Raw genomic sequence first — 18,356 nt, forward strand, 5'->3', positions numbered from 1 at the left:
CTGTAACACACATTTCTGGAAAGCATAATATATTGTAGCATGCCTGTGAAAGGCACCCCCAGCCAAGAGGCTGTGCATTACATTCATTAGAAACCAGAGATCCAGGGCAGCAGAATTTCCAGACAGTCATGTGAGGAAGAAGTACTGCAGCATCAAGGCATCCAGTCCACTTATTTCTGCCTGTTCATGATGTTAAATAATTGCTGAGGCTTGTACCACTATTGGTTACTTCTCCAAGCAGCTTAATGATAGGAAACCAGCTTTGTGAGTGATTCCCTGTACGAGTGAGTACAGATGTTGCCTGTGTCTGTCTGATCCTCTGCAAGGAGCAAGCAACTGTGGCAGCTCTAACAAAGCAGATGAAGAAAATGAAAGGGTCCTTAGGGAGCCAGTATATATATTTTTTTTTTCTCTTTGGTGTCTGTGATGGAGATGGCTGGTATATAGCACAAAATGAAATTTGTGTTCCCCAAGACTATTCTGAGCTAGGGCTAATATTCACAAATAAAATACCATGTAAAGACAGCAGCAGAATGGCAAGGGACACTGAAAAGGGGTACTATAAACCATGCCATCTGAAACGAGATGAAAGAAACCTGCCTTACTGTCTGACTAGTTAGTAACAGGGTGTCTATGTGTGTGCATCTGGATGTATGACTATATAATTAAGTATGAAAAAGGTGATAAATGCAAAGCTAAAACCAGCGAGTTTGTTCTTCACTGCTCTCCCGTTACAAATTTTACTTGGGTTTTTCTTCTCTCTCTTTTTCTGCTTATTTTTCACTGCTTTAAATATCCAAAATATCATGTCTCTCGTTCCTTCTCTTTGATGAAGGTCATTTGGAGACTTGAATAATGATGTCAGAAAATATGTGTAGCTTTTATAAGGAACAGAAATTTCACTGCCTGGAAAGGCAGCTATTCCTTTAGGGCAAAAAAGATGGGAGATATTTTAGGCAGTGCAAATGAAAAAGGAATTTAATTTTATTCTTTTGATTAATGAGTGCCCAAAATGTGACATTATGATTTGGTTTAATTTCATCTAACATTACCAGTCTGCAAAAAAGTACCAAGTTGTTGAAGCCTTTCTCTGTAGACAAAGGAGAGAGCCAGGCAATGCCAGAGGTTGATGTCTGCTGTATCATATCATGAAATGCATGTTATTTCCTTCCATTCATAACAAAGGAATGGAGCTTAGAGATTGATTTTCAAAGAAATGTATACATGTAACTTCAGTTAAAAAGGATCTAGTATGTTTTTTTCCTGGTTGAGTGAAGGAATGCAAGTTCTTTCCAAGGTGGATGTAGTACTGGTTTCCTCCTACCAGAACAGAGAGGTCTGTAAGCATTCAAGGCTGCAGCACATTGAGCACAAATGAGGAAATGCAGGACAGGTATTTCAGAGAAGCAGAAAGAGGGAGGAGGGTATTAGAGGAGTAGTGAACCTTCAAGGAAGTATACTTGACAGTATGACATTATCCATGTTTTTAAAGATGTACAAAATGTGCTGCCTTCCAGGGAGGCAGGTCAGTTGGCAAGGTTAATCCATTATCTTGATTTAGGGAACTTTGCACATCGTCACTGACTCTTACAAGTCTCAACTTCTTTGGTACTTTTCTTTAAGTCCCAGGTTCTGGAGTCACGTTATTTAATAAAAACTTTGACTTCACTTAAAAAGAAAGAAAGCTCCCTTTTTTTCCTTTTTTATTTTTTTTTTCCTAGATTGTGGAGTGAAACTTGAAGATGTGAACTGTAAAGGCTCCAACATGGGGGAAGCAAGTACAGAACTGGGCATGCCTTATGCCTTAGCCAGCTTTATGAATACTGAATGCTCAGACTTGACTGCCAAGTGGGCATTAACGTGGTGTTAACATCATCCATTGTCTGCTTTCCAAAACTCTGTCAGCAGGTTAATGTTATACATTGAAGGAAAAAAAGCATATAATTCTCTGTATGGCTTTCCTCTTTTCTCCTCTTTCCCCTGTGTATTCATAAAGCCACACTATATGCAGCACAAGAGATCTTTAGAGGTAAAATTATGGTGCAAACATAACTGGGTTATTACCACAATAACACAACAAACCACTGTAGCTAAAGTGAATGTATTGTAGGTTTGTGATGTTAAAACAAGGTTTTCCTAAAGTGTCTTTGGTTGCAGACAATAAAAACAGCCTATATGGCAGAAGACCACTGAAAATAACTTTTAAAGAAAGGATCCATTCTTACAATAGCAGCATATCATCTGATGTGCAGACCTTGGTTCATAATTGAAAGTGAGACAGCCAAGGGAAGGAGTAGGATTAGGCTATGGGAATTCAACCAAACCGTGTTTTGTGTTCAGATAATTGCATGAAATTGGGCTATTACTGTAATTTTTGCAAATTGCAATAACATAAAACAAAGTAAAATATTCCCAGTGTATACATTCACCTAATGTGCTACAAGAGAACTACAACTGAGCACAGAGAACTTCTAAATATCCTCAGTCTCACAGGTTCTTCAAATGAACTTTCAAAGGGAAAACTCTTTTTATAAGAAAGTAAGTAAATAAACATAATTTAATAGTTAACTCATGGTTTTCACTGGCAAGGACATTAGTAACATGTCCTTTATCTGACCTTAATTTAACATTGTATAAAATGTCACTGAAAACAAGGAAGGAGTTTCAGCTCAAATTGCAGCTGCTCACTTCAGTAGCTTTCCTGACCAAACATCAGCAGTAGCTGCAGCTTGTGCTTTTTTAGCTTCTTCCATGGGATAGGATTATTCTATCTTGTGGCTTAAGCAAAAAGATTATCAGGAAAGATGTCCCAAATCTTCCTTTGTCTCAATTTTATGGTCTTTGCTTTTTACCCTGCATTCACCCCTGGGACTCAGCCTCAGTGTTTGGAACGAGCATCTCTAGAGGACAGTTTTAGGGGTGGCTTTTGACAAAGCAACTCCAACCCAGTTAAATCATCACAGCAGACAAATGCTGGCCCACTGCCGACTCCAGCTAATTATTCTTTGAGTGCAGGCTTGCTAATGGCTACTGCCATGGCACCTGAGAGGGAAGACTGCAATTAATCATGCTTTTATCTTTATTGAAGACTTGGCTGCTCAGGAGCATGTGCCAGCCATATGACTAGCTGGTCTGCTGAAGTGAATGCCTGTGTCACTAATGTCTCTGTCAGGTTTTCAGGTTTTGAGGTAATTTCTTATCTGCCTGTCTCCTCTCTACCGTTTTTGAGGGAAGGGAAACAATTTTAGTTCTGGGATGAACACTGAATATGATCATGTCAAATAACCAATTAATGTAGCTGTGTCTGTAATTCAATTTCTTTACTAGTGCTTTTCAGTTTAAAAACCTTATCAGGTTGCAGAAGAAAATGCTGTATCAGCATCCAGTAATGAATGTAAACATAAAAGACAGTTGAGCTGTGAATATGAGGTACCTTAGTAACACTGGAGCTTTCAACTCATTTCTCTGCCACAGACCTCAGCAGCAGAGTAAGGCTTTCATGGCACCTGATGTTGTTCCCTAGATTCTGATGTTTCCAGCCTATGTGAGCTGTAAAATTCCAAAAGACAAGGCTTCTGTTGCCATGCTTGGAGGGCAATTTCCACGTTGGTGTATCCCACTGCCAGAAATTTTATCCAGAGATTCTGACTCAGGTTTGCCTTTTCTGGATTAAATTATTTCTCTTTTAAACACTGCCCTTAACAAACTCTACTTCTACTTGTCAATTAAAGCTTTTCAAGTTTTTTATGCTTCTATTATGTCTGCCTGTCACAAGTCTGTACAGTGGTCTTTTAAAGTTTACTTAGAGCATGCTGCAAATATCCCTGAGGCAAAGCTAGATGAGCCAGCTCCAAAACCAGGATTTGTATTTTGGCTATTTAGTAAAGAGAGACAAAGGCTTGATCTTTCTTTGTCTGCTGTGTTTGATACAACAGGGTCCTGGTTTGTAGGCAGGGTTGGTTGAAATCTCTACTTTCAGAAAAGAAAAGAAAGTAATGAAAGTAGCAAGACATTTCACATGGCTCCTACTGCAGTGTTCCGTGCTATACAATGGTGTTTGGTGGAGGAAAATGCTGACTGAAGAAAATAATGTGAAACCTGGTTTCTTGCTTTACAGTGATCTGTATGGTGAGATTTCACTGAGATGGGAAGGCCACACAGAGGGAAAAGGTCTTCCTGGTGACATAAAAGCAGGAAGACTTCAGGAAAGAAGAAAAAAGAGTAGAGAAGTAGAGGTATTTTGTGGCAGGTATTGAATGGGAGGGAACCTGGAGTTGTAACTTCAAGAGGGATGAGAAACCATTAGCAGTAGTAAGCCAAAGCACATTTGAGGAAAAGGAAAAGGGCTACTAAAACATTTTTCTCAGGAAGATCAGGCTACTAGCATCTGTCAGCAGAATGCTAGAGGTGAATGTCACAGGCAAGATTTTGAAAATGTTTGTTCCAGCAGCTCCTACTGTAATCTGGCGAATCACCTGCTGATTGCCTGATTTAGTTATTCTTACATTCAAAAAAACACTGATCCTTGACTCTGCAAAACCTACTGATCTGCCTTGTTCATTATATAAATTAGGATAGCATTTGATTAATCTTTGGTATAAACTTTATCTGGGCCAGACAGGAGGAAGTCCTATCTTTTCATATGAAGTCCAAATGGTTTCCGGAATGGGAAATGTACCTTGAATTATGAAGTGATGACTGGAAACAGATGTGGGGGAGGATTTTGCAAGGTCTAGATATATTTTGGAAGTATTTAGTGGCATTGCATAAAGTGGCAGGAACATTTGTTGAGTCTGCTTTGTGGGAGGAGTTTAATGGATGTATGTGCAAGTGACCCTTCCAGTGAGCACTTTGTTTACAATTGGATTACCAAGGATGTTTTCCTTGTGAATTCCCTGTACTTGAAATTTACTTCTTTTAAATTCCAAAACTACAACAGACAAGGTCTGGCTCGCTCATTTTTTGTGTGTCGTTCCATAATGCAGAGAAACAATCTTATCGCTGTCATGATCAGTGCTATGGTAGCTCGAAACACATTATTTTTAATATGATAAATGAACTAAGTGTAGATGGAATTATTTTCAGTTGCTCAGTGTACAAGGATGAAAGATGGTTTGAAAGAGGAAAATATGTCTGCAGTGCAATAATTTCCAAATATAGCATGTCTATGTGTTCAAAATTATATCTTCTGAAAAAAAAAAAAGACAGTTAAGGTCAGAGTTGGCTGCAGATAAAGGACCAGCAGTCCAGGGAGCTACACACCTCTCCACTGGAGGAATAAAACTAAACCTATTTATTCTCTTGAATTTGATGGAAAAGGTTTTGGCAGGTGGTGAAAATGAAGGAATCAGAAGCAGCAATCTGAGTGACCATTCTTAGGAAAAGCAGTATGAAGCTGTGTATTGGAGACATTTGTTGCAGACCCAGTGCCAGAAGTCCAGGAACTGGATTAAACAGACAGCCCAAGCTACTTGTAAAAAGTGTTAAGCCTTTCAGCAAAACAGAGATGGACTTGGCCAGCCTCTCTAACATCTCAGTGAAATGTCCAGTGGAAAATGTGGAAGAAAGCAATTTATTAGACAATTCTACTCTTTTTGTAAGAGGATCTTTCTCTGAGTTACCTCGGTATATTTCTCCAGAACTGAAAAGAGGATACATGCATCTTTTGTCTTTTTCCTTTTTTATATGGGAGCAATCTGGTACTTGTGTGGACATTTGTGCTGCTATATACCAATATTGCATTTTACACGGTTACAACATGAGACCATAGAGGAATGCCTTCTTCAGCAACAAAAGTACAAAAATCTATACCCTAATGAAGTCCATTTTTTCTCTTTCACTTTTAAACCTAGAAAGCATAGTTTCTAGTGCCTTCCTTGTACTTTCTAGAGCAAAACCAATCTGTTTTGATAGCTTGGCCTTCTGAAGCTGGCTCTTTTGTCTTCTGGTGCCAGCAGATATTGCTGCTGTACTTCACCAGGTAGTTGAAAGGGGCAGGGCAGAAGTAAACAAGAGCACAGGCTTGTATCAAGCAAAGTATGAGAGTTCAGAAATAGAAGTGCACCATAAGTCTGGGCTGTATTGATCTGTAAATGGTTTGACTTTTTTTATGTCACGTACCATGTGACTTTCCACAGCTTTAAGAGAGCAACAGAAAAACTAATGAAAAAAACTACTCTCTGCACCCTTAGACACAAATGTTGGGAAAAAACCTAAATGTCTTATAGCATTGGTAAACTGTCTGAAGGTCTTCCCAAAGCCAAGTCAGAACCTCTTCCTTTGAATGTTTTTTCAGTGGGCAATTCAGCAAATTGAAACATTCACCAACAAAATCTGTTTCTTTGCAGTTTTTAGCAACAGCAAGAAAGCAGGAAAAAAACTCGTGTTTTTATTTTGTTGTTGTTGTTTGTTTTAAAAGTAAATATTATTCAAGAAATCAAAAAACATCTTAAGCTCTGGTTACTGCGCCCCAAAGCAGTAAAAACTGAAAGTTAAATTATGAAGCAGTTATCTGGTTCCACTGGAAATAATGATGATGGTCTCCAATTCATTTCAGCATCTCTGAACCAGGGTTTTGACTTGCAGTTTTGAGAAACGGGTTTCCAGATTTGGGTACTAAATACTCTACAAAAAGCAAGATGATTTGAAAGTATGTTCAGTTTTTAAGAGGGTCTAATTTCATACCTTCCCTTCCAGCAAAACATGGGCTACAGGATGAGCACTTCCACAAGGAACCTTTTGAGGACGCTCTCGTTTCTGTTTTGTCGCTTCCACAGCTGAAGCTGCAGCTTCTACATGTCCCCCCCTGTGTGTGATCACTTGTGAGGTTTCTATCCAAAATGCTGCAGGTTTTTGTTTTTTCTTTTTCCTCTTACATCCTTCACAAAACAAGCTCTCAGTTTCCAAGTGGAGTCTGTCATTATTAATCCAGTCATACTTTGCACAGCTTTAGATTTTTTTGCATCCTCGGTCTTGCCCCGGCAATAAATCATAGTAGAGGTCACTGTAGTGGAAAGCTCAGTAATGTCAAAAGCTTCCTGGTGTGTAAGCAATGGGAAGTCATTCAGCAGTAAGTAAATAACCCTTCTGAGCCACAGTTACAGAATATTATTTCTACTCTCCCCTTAAGCAAGGGGAGCTAGTATCTTGATCTATACTACCAAAGACTGTAGCAGAGTACCACAGGAAAGAGAATTTCTCACCTTCCCACAGAGCTGTTTCTCGTGCTGAATAAGTTTGCAAGCTGTAGAGGAAAACTTAGTTCAAATTATAGCTGATTGAACCTTGTGAGTTTGCAAGTGACAACGCAGGGAAACCTGTGAGAGCCAGATTCCAGATTTCTGGCCTGTAGTAATGTCCTAGCAACATTTGCCATAGTTTTCCAGGTTTTGGTTGTTGTGGTAGAATCTGAAGTCTTCTTTATGTCTTTGTTGGGGCTTGGGGGCTGTTTGTTTGTTTCTTTTATTGTTTTTATTGTACATGATTGTCATTCTTGACTTAAGGTACTTGTTAGAAGCACAAAAGGCTTTTCGGTGGTTGTAGTTGGTTTTGGATTGTTTGTTTTGGGTTTTTCTTTTGTTCTAAAGGGAAAAGAAAAACACAGCTTCCACTAAAATTCCCAGCATGTTATCCCTTCAAGGGATGTCAGAGTGGAATTCTTGCTGGTTATTCCATGGAACCTTTTATCTGTGCATCTGCAATAGGTGAAAAGGACCAGAGAGAGACAAGGTGGTGAGGATGCAGTGGCACAGCCTGAAGAAGTCCTGAAGAAAGCACAAAGAGAAGCAGAGGCTGAAATGCCCTTGAAGCTATAATCAAACAACTTGTATTTCATCAGGATTCTTGCTGTACTCAGGACTTTCTGGAGAAGTCTACTGAAGAAATACCTGAAGGCTATATAAAGGAAAGCTGGAGAAAAAAAACCCTGCATCTGATCATAAAATTGTGAGTCTGCTGCCAAACACATATGGATAATTCCTGCCCTAGTTGTGGGTGGACCATAAGGCAGGGACTGAGGGAACAAAGAAGATCCACAACAGTGGGATCTTCTTCTCCCACTGTAAGAGAAGATCAGGATCATGACCACCTGAGGAACCTGAACAGGAACCCTGAAGGAACTCATGGACATAAGTCAAGACAGCCAGTATTGCTTCACCAAGGGCAAGCAAGTCCTGTTTGACCAGCCTAGTGGCCTTCTGTCATGGAGTGGTGACATCAGTGGACAAGGGAAGAGCTATGGATTTAATCTGTCTGGATGTCTGTGAGGCCTTGGACACGGTCCCCTGCAATATCCTTCTTTCCAAATTGGAGAGAGATGGATTTGATGGGTGGACTGTTCAGTGAGTGAGGAACTGGTTTGATAGTTGTGTGCAGAGGGTGGTGGCCCAGTGTCCATATGGAGATTGGTAATAAGTGGTGTCCCAAGGGACCTGTACTGAGACCAGTACTGTTTAATATTTTCATCAGTGACATAGACAGTGGGATTGAGTGCACTCTCAGCAAGTTTTGCTGACACTTTTGAGGGGTGTGGTGCCATCCAGAGGGACCTGGAAAAGCCCAAGAAGTGAGGCCTAATGAAAAGTCCTCTACCTTGGTCAGGGAAATCCCTTGTATCAATACAGGCTGGGGAATGAAGGGACTGAGGAACAGGATTTGAGGGTCCTGGTGGATGAAAAGCTGGACATGGGCTGGCAATGTGTGCTCACAGCCCAGAAAGCCAACTGTATCCTGGCTGCACCACCATAAGTGTGACCAGCAGGCTGAGGGAGGTGACTGTACCCCTCCAATCTACTCTCTAGCCCACCTGGAGTACTGTGTCCAGCTCTGGAGCCTCCAACACAGGAAGGACATTTTCCCATTGGAGTGAGTCCAGAGGAGGGCCATGAAGATGATCAGAGGGCTAGAGCACCTCTCCTGTGAAAAGAGACTGGCAGAACTGGTGATAGCCTGGAGATGAGAAGGCTCTGGGTAGACCTATTATAGTGGCATTTCAGTACTTAAAGGGACCTGTAAGGAAGATGGCAACGAGCTATTTAGGAGGGTCTGTAGCTATAGGACGAGTGGCAATGGTTTTAAACTAAAAGGGGGTAGATTTAGACTAGAAATGAGGAGATTTTTTACAACGAGTGTGCTGAAACAGGTTGCCCAGAGAGGTCTGGAACCATTCAAGGTCAGGTTGGAAGGGGCTCTGAGCAATGTGATGGCTTTAAAGATGTCCCTGCTCACTGCAGGGGGCTCGGAGGAGATGACTTTCAAAAGTCCCTTCCAACCCAAACCATTCAGTGATGCTCTGATCAAGACAAATGGGTGAAGTAAATGTCAGTCAGGTTGCCAGATATGACCAGTCTTTCTAGGGGAAAGGGGGGGGCTACAAGGACTTTAAAAAGGATTAAAGGAACTAAACAACAGTGCAAAGCTACTAAGATTAAAGCAATCACAAAGGAGAGTAGGAGCTACAACTGCAAAAGCATTGCACCAAAGTGGGGGGTCCAGTGGGAGAAGCAACTAAACAGGATGGAGGATAGTATGTGACTGGTGAAACTGCTTCATACCTTTTAGGAAACATCAGACCAAGACAAGGGGTGAGTTGGAGCACATCAGGGATCTGCCTCACAGCTTCTCTTTCAGTGCTGGTTGCTATTTAACAACAGGAATTTAATTTGGAGGTTTCTGGTCAAATGTGTGAAATTGCAAGGGAGTAGAAAATATGCAGTCAAATATGGCAGTTTTTAAATTAGCCCAGGAAATGGCAAAATAACATAAATATCAGTTTGGTCTGAACAGACACAGCAACTGGGGAGCTTGAACCCATACACAAGATGGGAAGATTATTTTCATGAGCTGAACTTCAGGAACTGAAGCAGGAAAGTGTGTTAGCTCTAGTGGTGGATTTCATTATGGTTAACATTTTAGAAATTTGAGAGAGGTTGTCTCCCACTATAGTCAGAGAAGTTACCTTTGGATCTTGGTGAAACAAATGACCTGCAGGCAATCTGCAATGTCCTACAGCCAGCCTTACGTGCTGTTACTAGAGGCACTGTTAGGAAGATGATGTAATGTGGTACCTTTCAGTGAAGATGATAGGCAAAATACATGCTTCAAAATTAAGTATTTATTTCAAGGGTCTTAACTGCCTAAAGCTCCCACTGGATCTGAAGCAAGAATGGATTCCCATTTACTTACAGACTACTTCTGAAGGATAGCTCATTAAAAGACAAGGAAAGAAACATTTTGCAAACAGAATAAAGCACACTGATGCCAAGCACAGGTGCACACCTCTTCTTCAAGTGCAGGCACATTGGAATGAAGCGCAGGGATTTTTAAGCTTTTGGTGGCTGTTGTTAAGGCTGCACTGGAAATCTGCAAAAGAGGTTGGGAAGGTCAAGGGAGAGGGATGGCAGCAAGAAAGTGCATGACACAGCTCGTATCCACAAGTGGTGAGTGGTAACAGAGGGCTGAAGAGTCTTCTTTTGAGGTAAGCTGTTTTCAGGGGACTGGCAATAGAAAAAAAAATTTAGCTGTTTGATTCCTAATGGCTTTTGGGAAATAGAAATCTCAATTGTTTCAGTTAATAAAAATTAATATCAAAGACTTCGAGTACTGTGTCCAGTTCTGGGCCCCTCAGCTCAGGAAGGAGATTGAGGTGCTGGAGCAGGTCCAGAGAAGAGCAAGGAGGCTGTGAAGGGATCCAGCACAAGTCCTGTGAGGAAGGGCTGAGGGAGCTGGGGGTGTTCAACCTGGAGGAGGCTCAGGGGAGACCTCATCACTCTCTACAACTCCCTGAAAGGAGGGTGTAGCCAGGGGGGGGTTGGTCTCTTTTCCCAGACCACTTTCAACAAGATAAGAGGGCATGGTCTTAAGTTGTGCCAGGGGAGGTTTAGGTTGGATATTAGAAAGAATTTCTTTACAGAGAGGGTGATCAGGCATTGGAATGGGCTGCCCAGGGAAGTAGTGGATTCTCCATCCCTGGAGATATTTAAAAAGAGACTGGATGTGGCACTCAGTGCCATGGTCTGGTAACTGCAGCGGTAGTGGTTCAAGGGTTGGACTCGATGATCTCTGAGGTCCCTTCCAACCCAGCCAATTCTATGATTCTATAATAAGACATATTTCTGTCTATTAGCAATTTTATTTAATGGAAACAATCCCCAGGCCCTGTTTGGTTGTTGTTTTTTTTCATTTGTTTGGGTGGAAAAAAAAAAGCTGGTTGTTATGCTAGTTTTTCTACATTAATTTTTTTTTACATGTTTCAAAAACTGTGTTTGGGTTTTTTGTTTGCTTGCTTTTTTAATTTGTCCCACTGTGGTCTTCTTTTTGCAATGTTTAACATCTTTGCATAGGATGTTATAGCTTAGAATTTTAGTTTCATTTTAAGATATGGGTTGTAATCACCCAGGAAGTTTTCTGTGAAACATCTCTCCACTGTGCAAAATGAAAGAAAATTATATTGTACAGAGACTTTTAGAATGAAAGTATAGGTCTTGTGCTAAAAGGCCTGAGGTACTCATTATCGTGATTGCCTTTGGTACCTTGCCAAACACAGGACATGTGTGGACTTTCTGACCCTGAAAAAATCTAACCCAATAGGGCTTTTTTTTTTCAGATTTCCCACCCTCCCCTTACTTTCTGGGTCTGTACCGAGCCACATCTTCAGCTGAAGGAGTCTGGCTGATTTCAGCTTTGCTCATTTACATTGCCAAGGATCTGCCACCTATTATTTTCCTTTGCTGACTGTGATGTTACGTTGTGCTGTGCATACTGTGATATAAAGCTAAAGCTCATGGGTATTGCTTTATTTATATGTGTCAGCAAAATTAATTCTTCGCTCCTTCTGTCCTTCTCTGGGAGGCAGTTCTGTTGTGGCCACTGTGTACCGAGAACAGCCTCAAGTCCCTTGATGTGCTGTTTGCCGGTTCTACTACAGGGGGTGAGCCCAGCTCCCCTTGCTGGCGGGACCTTTTTCCCAGCCGTGGCTGATGCTGCTGGGTGAGTGCCGAACTTCTCCGCGCTCCTGAGGAGAGCAGGGCTCAGGAGGAGCCCTGTGGTGAAAGGATCACCCCGCTTTTCGTGCCCAGCTACACTCTCATCACTGCACCTTCTCCTTTTCCGCTTGGGCATATCCTATTTTCACTCCCTAAAATTCCACGTCCACCCTGTGGGAAGTCAGGGCCTGTCCCAGGGCACCGCTCGGCCTGGCCTGGCCTCTCCAAGGGGCTGAGGGACAAGGCTACCAGCCTGGCTCTCCACCGCGAGGGATGGCGCTCAGGAAGCGGGCTTGCCCCGTGCAAACCAGCAGCGGGCCAGGGGCAGCAGGTACCGGGAGCCACCGAGTCGCCCCCGGAGCCCTCAGCGCTTCTCGCCGCTCCCTGAGGAGGAGGAAGGGGGAAGGGGGGAGGGTGTTGGGTGACTCCCCCCACTCCCCCCGCCCCTTCCCGCGCTGCGCGTGCAGTGGAGCGAGGCACGGGGACGCGCCGGCTTACGAGCGAGAACTCGGCAAGGCGGGGGCGCGCACGGTCCCGGCGGGGGCGGGGCCCCTGACGGTACCGCCCCGCCCCTTCACCCCCCCCTCACCCTACACACACCCACCCACCCACCCACCCTCTTACCCCCTCCCTTCCTTCCCCGGGGGAGCGGAGCTGGGCGGGGTCCCGGGTTCCTCCTTCTCCCCTCCTCCTCCTCCTTCGCCTCCGCCCGCACACGGGGGGAGGGGGCGGAGCAGGCGCGCCCCCGCGCAGACGCGGACGGCGGGGCGCGCGCAGGTGGCGGGCGGGCGGTCGGCCCCGCTGCGCTCGCCGCCCCGGGCCGGCCTCGGCTGAGCTTAGCGCGTCGCCGGAGGGGAGGGTGGAAGGGAGGAAGGAAGGAAAGGAAGGAGGGAGCGAGAGAGAGCGCCGGGCGGCCGGGTTGGTGCTGACTGTCGCCTCCCACGTGAAAGGGCCGTAGGCGCCCGGACGAGCGCCGTGGCCGGCCGAGGAGCCTCGCTGTCCCGCAGCGCGGGGGCTTCCCCCTCCGCTTCCCCGCCCCGGGGGCCGAGCTAAGCCGCACGCGGGCCCTGCGGAGCGCCGCTGCCCCGCTCCTGCCCCGCCGCTTCTGCGAAGCGCCTGGCGCCGCCACGCTGCCCCCTTGAATACTCCTCACAGGGTGGGCGTGGAGAGGGGGGGAGGCTGCGGCGGCTTCCCTCCCCCCCTCTGTTCCCCCACCCCCTCCCCCCCGGGGTGTCCCAGCCCCGCCGTCGGTAGATGCGCCCGGGAGGAGCCACCGAGCCCGCCCAGCCCTTTCAACCCGCGATGACTTGACGCCGGGCCGCGGCGTGCCGTGCCGTGCCATGGAGGGGATGACACGCTTCGTGGTAGCCTCGGCGGCCGCGGCGCGCTGGCGGCCGGCGCTGCCCGCCCTGCTGCCGCTGCTGCTCGCTGTGCCGGCGCTGCGGGGCTCGCCCGCCGCAGGTAAGGGAACAAAGGGGGCCCGCGGTGCCGTCCGGGCCGCGGCAGGTGTGTCGGGCCGGGGAGTGAGGAGGGTGTGGGGGTTCTGCCGCGGCAACCGAGAGCAGCCCTCCCCGCTCGCCGGTGTCCGTTAGCGGGCGCGTCCGGAGGGAGACGGCGCCGGTAACAATGCAGCGGCGGGGGCGGGGGACGGGGGACGGGCGGGGGCCGCTGCCGCTGCGCCGGGCGCTGGTGGGGAGCTCCGCCACCAAACGAGCGCATTGTTCGCAGCCGGAGCCCGGCCGCGGGGCCGGGGGGGCTATGGCGGTGGGGAGGTTGGGATCCCATCCGTGAAGTGGAAGAGAGAAGCGGTGTGGGGAAAGGGGTGTTAGGAGGCAGCTCTGTCCCAGACCTCTCAGGGGGATCGGTGATGTCGGGCGTGCGGGTTGTCCTCGGCGAGCACAGTCGTCGCCTGGAGTCGTGGTCCCGGCGCCCGCTTCTCTCTGCCCCCCCCCCCCCCCGCCACTCGCCTGTGGCTCTCGGAGTGCCCGGGGCGTTTGGGGGTACCGGGTGTCAGGCGGTGGTGGAACCTGCGGGGCAGCCTGGTTCTCGTTCGCCTGTCAAGTTGAGAAGCATCAGAGACCTTCGGCAGGCGAAATGTTACAGTCCAAGCACATCTGTGACATGACTTGTGTATGGAGAGAACTGTTCAGGCTGCAGAGGGTGGTGTATTCAGTAGATACTTCAAAATAGTCAGGAATTAAGTGACCTCTTTTTTTTCTTTCTTTCTTTTTTCCTTTTCTCTGGTGACTCGAGATATAAAAATTAGTCGGTAGTTAAGCAGATAGTTTAATCACAAAGAGGATTCTGCTCCCATAGCACTTTCTCAGTTCATCTTTGGTACTTAAAATGAACAACTAACATTTCATAGGAAAAGACAATTTTGCTGTGACTTTTGGTTTTCTTTTTGGTAAGTAACAGGTATCAAGTAATACATTTTTATCAACATCAGTAAATTGATGATAAGCGGTAAGAACCTACATTAACACATTTCATGAGACCGACCAAATAGTATTGGCTCTCTTATTTAAACATGAGAACCATGATAATTACTGTTGTGTGCTTAAGGAGCCTTAGTGCTATAAAACATGCTTATCTTTTTAACAGTACTTTATTTCCACATTGGAAAGTAGTTTGTGTTTTGCTGGTGACTGGTTAGCTTATCAGGGAAATGATGCTCTGCTCCAGCTCCCTTTGTAGCCAACAACAGATACTCCCTTTCCAGCCTATGTGAAAGTTGATACAATCTAGTAAGCCTCAGATACTATTTTTTAGAAAATTGAACAGGCTTTGCATGCAGGTTGGAAGAAGCAAAGCAAAAGGTTTGTAAGTTGGTGATTTCCTTGGGTTTTTTTGTGCCTTTGAAGTTAATAATAGAATGGCTGGGTTTCCTTTTCTGGATTTTCACAGTTAAGTCAGTGAAGGCTTTTGTTTAATTGCTTGTCTAATACTTAGTTGTTAATTAATTAAACATTGTGGATTTCTTTACAGTTTTGTGCTATTGCTGAGCATTCTTGTATAACTTCAGCGTAGCAGTAGAAATATTATGTAAGTAAGCCAGTGTTTGGGCTACTTGGAGGAGCACTCAGAGGCAACAGATCTCTGCCAAAACGATGCTTTGCTGCTCAGTGTAGGGCAGGAGCCTTCGAGTGGTTTTGATTTGTGAGTTCTGTGTCTGCTGTGCATGTGGATCGTGTGCAATGAACTTTTGGCATATCAAGGGCAAATGACTTTTCTGAGGATGCTTTTCATAAACATTTTATCTAGGTGGCCCTGCTCTGGCAGGGGGGGTTGGACTAGATGATCTTTCGAGGTCCCTTCCAACCCCAAGGATTCTATGATTCTATGATTTTAGAAATGGTCCATTGATTGCAGAGATCAGAGAAGAATAATATTTTGCACTTTTTTGGTTAAGGTGAAATGCTATGTTAAAAATCATGAGAGGAGTCTGCTTTCCCTGTCTGGGGCCCATAATGTTAAGGATGTGGCCTTTATGCTGATGTTTTCTTTAGCCTTGAAATATTTGGTGGTTGATGGACAGTGTGAAAAGGAAGAGATGTGTTCCAGTCATATGCAGTAGGCTTGGACAACATTCACTTAATTGCTCAACAGATTTACAGCTTCTTGAGTATTTCTCTTGGGTGCTGGTCATCTGCTTTTCAGTGCCATTTGGTCTTTACCAGTTTGGGAAAAAGAAGAGCAAACTAAACTCCTGCAGCTTTGAGTTATGCAGGAGATGCATATAGTAAGGGTGGAATGGCTGTTCAAGCCACTTGCTTGCAGTCGAAATAACAAAGTGAACATCATCAGTACTTAAGAAAATTAAGTAGTAAATCAACTTGGGTTTTGGAATGCTTGATCCAGCTCCCACCAAAGTCACATGTCACTGAATCAGGGCTTCAGCTTGCACGATTAAGCAGATGCTGAACCCTTAGCGTGTGGATAGGCTGCTAGCGTGCTAAAGGTAGGTGTGCATCTGAGTACCTCTGTGAAGCAGGGCTATGGCTCTGTGACTGTCATACTGCTCAGCCCAGACTGCTTTTGTTCTATTGCACAATCTGCAACTCCCGTGCTGACAACCTAGAGGATTTATCTTGTCTTGCTGCACTGTTTTCATGAGAGGAGGGAGAGAGAGGAGAGAGCTATGTGCTGGACTTGGAAGAGTCTGCAGTGAGATTCCTCAGAGACTCGAGGACCAAAGACAAGTTGTGGAGGTCAGGCAAGGAATCAGATGGAGCAGTCTTATGGGACAGTTGCAGGAAATTGTTTATTCAACTTAATTGCATGAGTGTGTTGCAGACACTTGAGTTGGCATCATGTCTCTTGTGGCCAGTTCAGCTTGTCAAGTTTGCTTCCAGTTCATTTGCACAGAATACCCATATGGCTGGAGGATTCTCTCTTAGAGTGCTTTCTATGTGGTGCTTGCTTTATTTATGTTAGCCTCGTGTCTACAAGCTACACTTGTAGTCTTGCCAGAGGAAATGTGTGTTTTGTTTGCATGTTCTTTCAAGAAGTTAGAATGCTAAACAAGCCAATGGACAGTGCAGCTTTTTGTTCAGTTATGTCTGCTTTGTGAATGACAGTTGTTTTCTGTGAAGCAAGGTCTTAAATTTCTCAGGCAGGGCTTGGACTTGAAATGTAGCATGCCTTTAACAAAGTCTGCTCTAACAGCTTTGACCTACCTTGACTAATAGATTTCGGGCACTGGATGCCTTAAAGAGCAGTGATTCTTGCTGCAGCATGAATCTTTTCTAAGAGGTAAGCTTTTTGGGAAGCTGATGGTTGTGGTAAGTGGCAGGTTCTGACAACCCAGCTCTTATTTCTCAGTTCAGAATGCTTGTCTGTGTGTGGGAAGTTGCTTGGGAGAAAAGCGAAGCAGAATAGGTTTCTTAATAATACAGCCTCACTTCAGTTGTGGGAGACATGGCGTTCCTTCATTTGGAAGTTAATCTGTTTATGGATGATGTCCTAAACTACCAGTGAGACTCCAGCCTTGCCCGTTGTGGCATACAGAATGAATAACGCTGATTGTGTAAGAGTTATTGTGGATGATGTCCTAAACTACCAGGCTGTCTCCAGCCTGGCCCATTGTGGCAAACAGTACGAATAACACTAATTGCATAAGAGTTATTAAATAGAGTGTGTTATGGGAGCTTGTGTATGAGTAAAAAACCATAAGAATATAGCACAAGTTGTCTTTTAAATTTTGTCTTAGAACCCCATAGTTAAGTCAAACAGTATCATTAAATGAACGATGAAGCAATGAAGACTTCATTTCTTTTTTAGCTCATATGTAAGAATCGTATTTTCAGTCCTTGTCAGTGTGGCCAGTGTTGGGCTCTGGAGTTGCATGATGCAATGTCCTTTTTACCTCTTTAAAAGTAATATTTCCATGCTTTTCTTTAGGGGTTGCTAAACACACATGAGTTTAGTAACAAATCTGATTGACACTCCCTGTATGTGCTGCGTTTTCTGGTGTTGATGTTATGGCGCCAGCTGTTTTGGAAGATTAAAGGGAAAACCTATCATAAAAGTGGATTAGTGGTGTCTTCTTCCTAATGCATAAATAGGTAAAAGATACAACTGACCAGTCATGTCACAGATTGTATCAGTGTAATTAATTGCATGTAATAATGACAGAATAAATACTGCAAAATGATAGGCTGGACTGGCTGTGGTAGCTCTTACTAAAGCTGTAAGGTGTTGTAATATGCTTGTAAGAAATATGACTGCTTTGCACCAAAGTTGAGAACAGACTTAACTATTTCAATTGAAATTTTATAAACTGTGCATTTTGCTATGGGCTGAAGCAGTTTTTTTTCATGCAAAACATCAGATGAAAGAGTTCAGCTACTTCTGATGTTGAGGCAAGAAAAAGCCAATGTTTTCTGCTTTGAGTTCTGCCAGCTTCTTTTCTGAACAGCTTCAATAGCCTTATACTTTGGAACATGCAGTTAAACTTTGGCAGATTGTGTCTGCTCTGAAGGGGATGTTTTCTCTGCTGCTGCTTTCAAAGTGATTTTTTCCAAAAGCTTGTGACAACCAAGTTTAGGCACACATGGCTGTAATCAAGATGATGCTAAAACTTGGATATATCCTACTCTTATGGCACCTCACCTGCCTATTAATACTGACCAGGGTGTATAAATGCCACTTGGGTAAAAGTACTACACATATTTCCTATAGCCCAAAATAATACGTGAAAAATTGGACTTCCCTGTAAAAACCTATCTAAACTGCTCCCAAAGTGGGACAGGACTGAGCTTTAGGACTGAGAACTGGCACCTGCTTGTCTTGTGTTTAAGGACATGTAGTGGAGTGCTTTTTTTTATTTTGGGGAACATGGGCATCTACCTTGTGGTGCTGTGTTAGTGGTGC

The 18,356-nt window shown here is 44.5% G+C and overlaps 1 protein-coding gene across 2 annotated transcripts in view; it reads left to right on the top strand.

Moving 5' to 3' along the window:
- Positions 1 to 13,321: 13,321 nt before the first annotated feature.
- KIAA1549 (KIAA1549 ortholog) overlaps positions 13,322 to 18,356 on the top strand; it is a 160,391-nt gene continuing 155,356 nt past the window's right edge. For both annotated transcript variants that reach the window (XM_030469139.1, XM_030469138.1), the window contains exon 1: positions 13,322 to 13,442. In XM_030469139.1, the coding sequence (XP_030324999.1) occupies positions 13,322 to 13,442 (121 nt within the window). The remainder of the gene's footprint in view (positions 13,443 to 18,356) is intronic.

Source organism: Calypte anna, chromosome 1 (genome assembly GCF_003957555.1).
Source record: "Calypte anna isolate BGI_N300 chromosome 1, bCalAnn1_v1.p, whole genome shotgun sequence".
Lineage (NCBI taxonomy): Eukaryota > Metazoa > Chordata > Aves > Apodiformes > Trochilidae > Calypte > Calypte anna.